The sequence below is a fragment of the Apteryx rowi genome, unplaced genomic scaffold (genome assembly GCF_003343035.1).
Source record: "Apteryx rowi isolate R43461 unplaced genomic scaffold, aptRow1 scaffold_505, whole genome shotgun sequence".
Classification (NCBI taxonomy): Eukaryota; Metazoa; Chordata; class Aves; order Apterygiformes; family Apterygidae; genus Apteryx; species Apteryx rowi.
Genome location: NW_020450767.1, coordinates 43854 through 54511, shown reverse-complemented (window position 1 = coordinate 54511; position 10658 = coordinate 43854). Strand labels below are relative to the sequence as shown.

The 10658-nt window shown below is 38.1% G+C and overlaps 1 protein-coding gene across 1 annotated transcript in view; it reads left to right on the top strand.

Moving 5' to 3' along the window:
* The first annotated feature begins 3940 nt into the window (after window positions 1-3940).
* Window positions 3941-10658, top strand: part of TMEM65 (transmembrane protein 65) — a 41216-nt gene continuing 34498 nt past the window's right edge. The window contains exon 1 of the mRNA XM_026079938.1: window positions 3941-4070. Coding sequence (XP_025935723.1) covers window positions 3941-4070 — 130 coding nt within the window. The remainder of the gene's footprint in view (window positions 4071-10658) is intronic.

The following is a 10658-nucleotide window of genomic DNA, read 5'->3' as shown; positions in this document are numbered from 1 at the left end:
TGGATGCAATCCTGTGCAATGTGCTCTAGGTGACCCTGCTTGAGCAGGGGGGTTGGACTAGATGATCTCCAGAGGTCCCTTCCAACCTCAGTGATTCTGTGATTCTGTGATTCTGTGATCTGAACTAATCACCCTAGTCTCTATAGTCCATGGAAATCTGAAGTTCAGGCAAATGAATCCTGCTGTTTATGGAAAGTAAAGCCTAGGGGGGAAACTACAGCTCAGTCAGAGTGGGAGGAAGGTTAGGTGACTGATATAAAATCTACAAGGGCAACACGGAGTCAGAACTGTAAAGTTTATGGTACTGATCCAGATCACATAAACTTCAGAGAGTATTGGGCCAGCTTCCAAGAATCAGTGCAAAGTTGAAATGCAAGAAATCAAAGACCTAACAAGTCTGGCAGTAGAAGAGATCATTGAGGTCTGGGCAATATTGAAACAKAGTAATAAAACAAAAATCAATAGGTTCTTGGAGTACATAGTTGTAAAGAAATCAAGCAGGATAGAGTACAGCTGTCCTTGCTATGAGCAAGCAGTTTTAGATGCTAAGGACTGGAGGAGAAGGGTTTTTTTAAACATAAGATCCTTATCTCTTATAGTTGTCTTTTCATGATCTACGTTGGTGTCTCACCAGGCAAGACCAGTATATCCTGCTTTGGTATTTGCGTAGGTTGCCTTATTTTCTGTTTTAGGGTGTTCAGAATGACTTTTATAGTCCTGGATAGTATTTAACATTTATTTTCAACTACCGTGCAAACATATAAAAAGACAGTGGACTTAAAAAAAAAAATCACTGGAAATAAAAACTTGCAGTTTGTCTTTCTGATATTTTTGTTGTCCTGTTTAAGCAACACTACGGACTGAAAGATTATGGATTATTTCCTTGGTCGATAAAATTGTCATGGCTCAGCTGAACCTATTTATCTTCAAGCACCCAAAGGTTTGGCTCAAAACCTCTGTTTGTTTGCCAGGTAGAAATATCTATATAATACATTAAATAATAAATTGCCTTTATGAAGGTTTTCCCCACCCATATCTGTTATTTCTTTTAACAGCAAAATCTCTGTGAAAAGAATTCTTGTATGGCATTAAGGTACCTGGGAAGAACAGGTCAATAAAGCAATAAACATGTTTTCAGCTGTTATAGCACTTTTGGTGTAAGGCATACTTTACCCGCATACATATTCAGTAGATTTATTTGAACCACATTTGAAAAGGAACAAATTTAAAGAGTCTTTGGTATAGAGTGAGAGCAAGAGAAAAAGTAAATAATGTTCTACTGCATTTGGAATAAATAGACTCAAAGCTGATCTACCTTTTTTTTTCCTAAAAATACCCCTAACAAGCAAGAATACAACCACCCTGGACAAACAGTGGCAACTCTCCACCTGAGAGAAAATAGGTCACTTTATTCAGTACTGCACTCTTCCACAGCTTATCAAGGTGCTGAAAATTTCAAAAGAAACGTAAGTGGGTTAAAAAGAAGGTAAAATCCTTGGATTTCACAAGTGAGATATAAATGAGCAGCAGCAAGTGTTCTCCTTTATTACACACAGCTACTTGCTTGTGTATCCACTAATGTCTTTTGAACAAATAGCTTAGGATGATAGAGAGACCAGAAGCATTGGATTTGACACTATTCATCCAGCCTAGAGTCCCTCCTGACCAAAATTCTCACCTTTGACAGTGACCAGTATCTGCCATTTGCATGAATATAAGAAACACCACAACAGGTAGCTATGGAATAAACTGCTGTCCGTATAAAATGGCTGGTGGCTGGAGTTTGGCTTTGGTCTTGACTGATAATGTTCATTCTCCTTTCCAAATTTTTCATGTTTAATTTGATAACCATTCTGTTAAGTGCCTTACTTTGTCTGACTCTTCTTTAACTCAGCATATTTTGTTAAAGAGCTTGATGAGGATAGATTTCCTGCCCTGGCTGCTGTTTATAGCAGCATTCTCGACAACAACACAGGGAAGAACGATGAGGGTGGGCCTAGAGAGGACACAGGGAATGAAGTCAAGATTCAGTGGCCAAAACTTCATACTTTGCTACAATGAATATTGTCAGTATTCTGCAGCTGCCTTTGAGTTTAGGAGGAGAATACCCTCTGCCAGTAGCTTGTCCAGGTCTCCTGCACAAGGCCTGTGTATCCAAATTTTGTGAATGAAACATGTTTTTTTCTTTTGTTTATTTAAAATACATTAATAATTATTATGTTTATCACCAGAAGTACTAAGACTATAACGGATACTAACTTTTGCAGAATATATGTTAAAATTATGTTACATAAATAAAATTATGTTAAATATTATAAAACAAGTGAAGCTGTGTCTTGTAACAGCTGGATATCAGTTTCATTGGGTTATTTTGAATTTTGTGCCAATACAAGACTGCATATCTTGTTCCTTGTAGTTCTGGTTTATCCACAGAACTGGTACAGCAAGAGCACGTTCAGGATTGTTAGCAGTGCACCCCGAGCAACAGTGCCACAGCGCTTTGGTCTCTGCCTCTGTATCCATCCACTCGCATCTGAAGATTGTTTCTGTTTAGATACAACACTCAGGAACAAGCTTAAACTGGGATATTGGGCCAGTCATTACAGAATAGTGATTTTCGGTCACTACTGATTCACTTTGCRTTTGTATCTGTTTTCTGGAGGTGAAGGAATTTCTCTTTACTAACCATCTCCAGTCTCCTCCTCTCAYAGTCCAAATTTGATAGTAGGTTGAATGCAACATTAAAAGAAGTCTGCTGAAGTTACTCATCTTTATTTTATCTGCACAAAAGACAGATACGCAGGCATAACATGCATACTCCCATTCAGTTCTGTGGGTGGACAGTTTAAAAAAAACCCTCTAATCTACCTTGTAATTCCTATTCTTAGTAAGTTMATTTGTTTTTCTTATTTTAAAGGGAAGGTGGAATTAAAGCTTTCAAATTTTTTTATCTTTATTCATCTATATAGACATTAAATGATTAATTAAAAACAAAAACAACATAATAACATAACAGTGTTAAAAACACCACTTGGTGTGATGGCAAGTTTAGCATTTGACGGTTATTTGCACAATTAGGAGATGACTATATCTCTGTAGTTATTATAAACTATCTGTAACTTTTTCTTTTTACTGATAAATGAAATATTAGTGTTAATTGTCATCAGGATCTTACAAATCATCTGTTTCTGCTCCTGTTCCCTTTTCAYCTTTCCATTATAGTACATCTCTTTATTTTAAATATATTAATACACCCTTTATACAAATTTCAATAAAATGTTTGGAGCATCTTGTATGCAATAGAACTGTTGAGGATCTCACTGGAATATTGTGCAAGTATTCTGAATTTTAAATAGACAGTAATTAAAAATTCATCGCCACTCTCCTGATGATTTAATCCAGCAGTTAAATCTGCACACCAGCTGTTTATCAGGTAAATTCTATATGTGGATTCTAATCTATTCTAATTATTGAATTGTTTTTCAATTTGAGGGGACATACACGTGTGACGCCTTGYGAGAAAAGAGTTAGTATTCACTGATTCAGAAGAGACTGAAGCTTCTAGACAGTGAGGATACAGATAATCTTACAATAAAATGTTGGAGGGGGAGAGGGTTGGCCTGCTTATTTCCTTCCTGAAAACTACCTATGTGATAGAATCAGTTAATTAATTAGCATCCTAATCTGTGTTAATTAGCATCCTAATCTGTGTTCACAGAACTTAATACATCACGTGACTTTTAAAATGGCATTTTAAAAATAGTTTAAGGCTATGAAATTTTACATTTGTAAAAAGGGCCCATCCAAATTATTTATCATTGTATATAATCATATTTGCTTTTGTATAATGAGGCAGCTTCCAACAGCTAATAGAATAAATCAGCAAACAGAGATTGAAAATCTTGTACTGAGAACTGCAGTACAAGGTACTTAAACTAACATGGTTACTGAAGGGCRTCATGGGAAGATGAAATCAAAAGATGCTTTTGCTACAAATCACCAGGAATGGGGGAGAAGGAGTTTCACAGATATACTCATCCCCGAGAAGAAAATCCACTATGATTTCAGTGGTGAGAAGTGGGGAAAAGAAATTACAGGAAAGGAAAGGAATTAAAGGAAAGCAGAAAGGAAAAAGGGCAGCAAATGTTTTCTAAGGGTTTACTGGAAAGTGTATTACACTGTTCCTTTTCTTCAAGGAGCTGAGGGGGGGGGTGTACCAATCTCTGCAAGAATCTATCTGTGCTAGTCATCGGGTAAAATAATTCATTCCCATTTTGGCCTTGGGCATTATTAATTTTGCTCTTTCTTTTGCTTCACATTCTCTGCAATTGCTGTCATGACACTCAAATAGCAATTTCACACAGCAAAGCAAGGAAAAGCCATCTCATTTCTTCTAAGAAAAACATGCTCTGATATAGGWCTTGGTGGAATACATGGCTTAGAGGAACTTGTCTATCTTCATTCCTGTTGAGCAAAAGGGTTAGTACTATTAACCTGAAAGGAAGTGTTATCTAAAGAAGGACTGACCACCACAGAAGACCTGGGGAAGGCATTTAAAGCATTTGGATACTTCATGGRTGTGGATTTGCATATGAGGTATGAACTTCAGAACTACATGTATATTCTCCAGAGGCCTAAATCTAAACCAAGCATATGTTGAAGAGAAGGAAAGAAGGACTGGGCAAGCAATTTGAATATTGGAGTGGGAGATGGGTTGCTTAAGGGGGAGCTTAGTTCTTTCTAGAATTTTGGAGCTGGAGGACTTCAGRGTGGTTGGCAAGAATCACTTAAATTGGAAAAAGAGGAGACTAGCTGGAGCAACGGTGGATTGGTGAAAGCCTCCAAAGAACAGCTGTGGTTCTGCTTCAGGGAATAGACTGGGAAAYGCCAGGTTGAATATGTTAATAGGATGACATGGAGGGGAAACTAAGAGAGTAGAAAGCAAGGGAGTAAGAGAAAGAAAGCAACTGATGAAGAGGGAAAACAGGGAAGACAGAGAAATCTGTGATGTATAACTGCCTGAAAACCTCTGGTGAGAGGTAACAAAGCTGGTGTTCATCATTCCCTTTCACTGAATGGGTGAGTGGACTGAACAACTGCTTGTGTTGCCCTTTTGGTGGTATTTAACTCTTATCTTCTGCCRTTAATTAGGGCACTCCAATTGAGGTAAATGGGATCAAGGGGCAACGCAGTTAATGCTGACAGAAGTGGTTTATATAACTTAATGGCGCAGCTGCTTTAGGCACAGCAAGAATGATCATGACAGGGAGCTCCAGGTCATTTGATCCATTCTCCCCTACAAAGTGTTCAAGGTCTCCAAGGTCCTAAACCAGCTGCTTAGTAGCACTTTGAGAGCTTTATCTTTTTTCCATGCTTCAAAGGAAAGATAATACACAATGGTATTGGTACAATATCCATTGCATGATGCACTTAGGGGCAAGATGAAGGTGCTGGGCAAAGGTGCTTTACAGCATCTGTGTGTTCACCTGATTTTAGAGCTATACAGGAGCTGTTCAGTCCTCACAGCAGGTTGAAAAAGCCCCAGAGCCACTCTAATTCATGCTCAGCTTTTTACACACCCCAAATTAAAGCCATAAAGCTGAAGGTATGTTGAGGTGGCCCCGATTAAAGTCTCAGCTTTACACTGACAAGGGAAACCCTCTGTACAGCAGATATTCCCAGAGATAATTTTAGGCCATCTAGTCCTTTTTCTGATAAATATATGTAAGAAAATAGCCAAGTACGCACAATAAATGTAAGCTGTATACACTGCTTTTCTTTGACATTCCCCACTCTCTTGGTGAATAGTCCTCTTCTTTTGTACTTTTCCCCAGATATATTTTAATGCAGTTCACTAACTGGAATAGTTCAGCACTGTCACCTTATCCATTTTATTAACAAAATCCTTTTTTGAACTCAAAGCATGTACTAATCTTTTCTCTTTTTCAAGCTAAATACAAATATTGGAGGAATAGGGCAAAGTTTTCCAAGGTGTTTAGTGTGGAAAAACTCCAGGACTCATTTTAAGAAGTGCTGTGCATCCATAAGTTATAAATCTCAGAGGAATTATAGTAAACACCTCCTATCAGCTCTTCTAAGCTAAAAGATATAGGACTTCACTATCTTAATTATTATCTCAAGCAGATCCCATCTTTTAGAAAAATAGCCAATTTTGACTTAAAAATTGCCAGTGATAGTCTGCTACAACCTTTATAAAGTTGCTTCAGTTGTTAATTGTTTTCACTGTYGAAATTTTGTACAGCAGTCTGAATCTGCCTAGTTTCAGCTTCAAGTCTTGCTATACATTAATGATGGGTATCATTGTTATGTAAAATATTGTTGTGCTGAAAATTTTATTTTAWAATGTTTGTTACTTACTTACAGACTATGATTATGTTAACCCACAAACTTCCAGCTGATAAACTAAATAAATTGATCCCTGTAGTCTGTCACTAAGAGGCAATTTTACAAACCTTTAATAATTCTTGCTGCAGTTTTTTTTAAGCTATGTTCAATTTATCTTAAAGTGTGGACATTGTAACTGAGTACAATATTCTAAAAGCATTTACCCTGAAAGACAGAAAAAGAGTAACTTCTCATCTTCTATTTGATAATAGCATATTTATATATTCAAAAAACATACTATCCCTTTGGGGTACAGTGTTCCACAGGGTGCTTATATTCCACATTGTCTACCATGATCCTCAGCTCTTTTTCAGCCACACAGCATACCCATCAACTTCTTATAATGCAAAAAACACAGAACAATTTACACGAACATGAGCAACATAAGCAGACTTCTAGTGACACCTTGTCTTGCTGCAGAGTCCTAAGGCAAAATTTGTCTTGAAATCATTTATAAATGTTTATTAATATATTAATGTATATGATTGTACAAAGCTGTACAATGAAGGAAATGATAATCAGAAAGCTCTTCTGTTTGCACTTGAACTCCTATATGTTCATTACAAATTCCCAAGATTATTGTAACTTCTTGTTTTAATGCTATATAACAAGATTATCTGCAGTATTTAAATGAATAATGATATTAGAGGCCCTCAATTGTATTTTGCATTCTATTTTAGAGTGTATRTAAGATCTCCAGCCTTAGCAAGTAGTCAGTGTATTTCAAGGCTCCTGTCCCAAAATGTTTTGTAAATGAGCACAACGTTGCATTCTCTGCGATTCGCCCATCTGCCCGCACACAACCAATTTGTGGGATCAAGGCCTAGCTGTGCTGGAAAAGCCAGGTCTTTTTCAGAAGTGAGACARAAGAAAAGTAAGTTATGCCTGCCTCTCTAGAGTTATTTATCTGCAAGTTTCCCAGAAATTTTTATCTTCCTAAATACAGTAATTAACTGGTAAAAAACACTCAAAAAATATGCATAGTTGCAATTTATGGTATTAAAAATTTACCAGTCTTTAAATTTTAGTCTCTCCTTAGCTAACAGTACTTACCCTTACATGGCCCAAAGAAATCATGTCACTCCCTTAGCAAAAGGTTTCTTCATGAGYGTAAGCATGACTTTCCAAAATAATATTCCTGAAATTGCTTCATCACATAAAAATATCATTATTAAAGCTGGACCACATATCTATATGTGACTAGGGGCTGCCTGATATTTCCAGCCAATCTCTAGAAAAAGACATCTGTGAGCTCTGCCTTTTTAAAATCCATCTGGGCCAATAGATATAGGAGCTCTGTGGAAGTCTTTTTGTGCTTTCCTGCAATTTTTAGAAGGGCTTGCAGAAATTCTGTTAAAGATGGTTYGCACTTTTCTGCTGATTCCTACATAATCATTTTTCCAGCCTTTATGGTTGAACACTGACAAATTTTCCACATAGCATTTTAAAAAACTTCCTCCTAGTTCTGTCACTTGGTCTGTAAACCAGCTTTATTAGTTTGGTGACTCATAAAATAAGTCCTGTTAGAAAAAAATTAACCTATCAGCAAGAAAACAAGAAAATAAAGAGAAACTTCTGCATTTTTCAGAACACTGTGAGAAATATGTATTTCAGCAGATTCACAAGCTCTGCTGGAGTGTCAGGGACTAATGAAAGTTACTCTACAACACCTCCTGAATCGAACTAAAGAGACTGTTTCATTAATTAAAGTGTCAGTTTAGCCAATGGCTTCAATTTCACTTTCTCACAAAATAAAAGTTCCAACAGTGAAAGATGGAAAAAAACCTATTAGGTCATCTAGTCCATTCCCTGTCATTGCAGACTAGTTCCTCCGAAGACGTTTTTGTTACAATTTGTTCAATGCAATTTTAAAGGCTTGGAAAGACATAATTCATGGCTTCAACCCACAGAAGAATCTGCAGTCTGTCAGATCCTGAAAGATGATCTCTATCTTGACATACAGGTACTGATTTTATTTTCTTAATATTATTGTAACATGTCTACTTAAATAATGTCCTYGCAACATCTATGTAAGGTTGGTATTTCTATACTGCAAATACCTAAAGGTAGCCAATGTTGTAAACTCCCAGTTCTTTGTCACTGATTTCATTTTCATTTCATCACAGCTGCACATTGGCACAAGGTCCTGCTTGCAAGAAATTCTTTTAGATCGGTGTGATAGATTGCCAGCCCCTTGGGACAAAGAAATTCTCTCTTTGAGTGTTTAATAACATTTGTGATGTCAAAACTTCCCAGGAATAATCCAAATGTAATCACCTTTTGCAATAGATGTACAGCACGGTTGGAACGGGCTGTGTTGGCAGGAAGTCTCCTTTTCTTGCCAGTTACTGGTGTTCCTTCTTTGCTCCATCTTTGTGTTCTGGTGCAGTCAAGCTAGGTGAAAATGAAGCAGTTATGCCATCGTTTTGCAATATGATAAAACTTGCATTACAGTCTGACAAGCAGACTTAAGGACGTACCTGATCTTTCCTAATAAAGCATCCCATGGTCTTACGAAGTGGAGAGTACTTTATCTCAGATTCACAGATTTTAAATCTTCCAAATTTTAATCTRTTTATCTAATTAACTCTTTTGAGACCTCTGATAAATCTAAAGTCACCACTAAATTTTGATTTCTTTACAACCTAAACAGGCATAAGAAAAAGGAAGAAACTGAAGTTGAAAAATTATTTTAGCTGAAATGAATTTTAATTTATTGTCAAGACTGTGATCAAATCAGAAATCTATCTAATGGAAGCTTTGAAGTTTTGGGCATCTGAAAAGTTTTTTTTTTCCTATTTTTCTGATGACACTTTTTGAGATTTTTGGCAATCCCATTCCATGTTTGGCCTTTTTGTGTGGAAGCTTCCATTTTTATTGAAAAAGCTATTTGATTAAGAATTTTTAATAGCATCTTTGAACAGACTTGTATAAACTCTATTGTTACAGTTCTGTAGAAGTGAAAAATATTACTGATTGCCACACAGCTCCTGAAGAGCAGCAGAAGGTACAGTGCTTTCACTAAACCATCTGGGAAGCTAAATAGAGTTCTGAGTATTATCAGAGGCTTAGTGGCTATGAATCAGGAGTAAGCACTGGAAGAAAGAAATAGAGAAGTGTAACGGATTTGTCTTGCAGGCAGAGAATGGTTCAGAATCAGTGTCTGTGAGCTGCAAGACAAAAACGCGTTTAACTGGAAATACTAGCCAACACCCATCTACTATTTCTCTAACAGGGTGAAAAGTATAACATCATATATCCAGACCTTTGTGGTCTGTCTGCTGTATTTCTGCGCTCACTTGTTTCTCCCTCTCGATAGTACACATGCTATATATAAACATCCATAACGCTGAACACGTACTCTAGGGGTGAAGYCTCTMTTTATTATGAGATCTTTGCCTCAATACCACGTTTTAAGTCTGCGGCTGTGGAAGCGGGGGGAAAACGCTGCCTTTGCGGTTACACTTTTAACCTCGCGCCGCCGAGCAGAGGAGAAGCGGCCGCCGGGAGGGCAGCGGTCGCCCCTGCTGACGAGACCGTCCGCCCCGGCCTCCCCCGCCGGGAGTCCCTTACCTGGCGTTCAAAYTGGACAAATAACAATGGATTTTAAGTGAGCCCCTTCGGCTGTGGCTCTTCAGGTTCTTTGCAGCCTAATTACACAACCCAATAACTTCTGCACAGTGTTTTGAAAGAAAGATGGAACCTAAAGCAACCCCGAGTGCAGGATATGCATCCAGGGAGTTGTTYGGGCCTCACGGCAGAACGTTTAAGAAGTAGTTGAAAAAAAGCCTCAGTYCCTTCAAGATGTAAACCGTAATTGTCCTAAACGTGTATTTTTTTTTAAATCATATCAGATGGTTTAAAGACAATGCCAGTCGATTAAATTTAAAAATACAAATGTTATATACAGCTAGTTACATGTATTAAAACAAAACCTGAAGCGTTTTAATAGCTTGTAACGCCCTAAAGGCAAAGGCCCGGAGAACAAAACGGGAAAGAGGAGCGACACTTGCTCGTGCTGCTGTCACCAACCCGCCGCGACGCCGCGGACGGGCGCGAGCCGGGATCGCGTTGCCGATGCCGCGAGCGAGTCTCACGCGCTAACCGAAACGTTAACAGCGGTGACGTTACTCAGAGTCGGGGTTATTAGTATTTGCGATGGGAGGGTGCCGTTCCCCTTCTGAAAGGACGCCAGCGCGCCCCGGCCACGCTCGGAGGGCAGCGCCGCCGCCGCTCGCCCCGCCCCGCCCCTG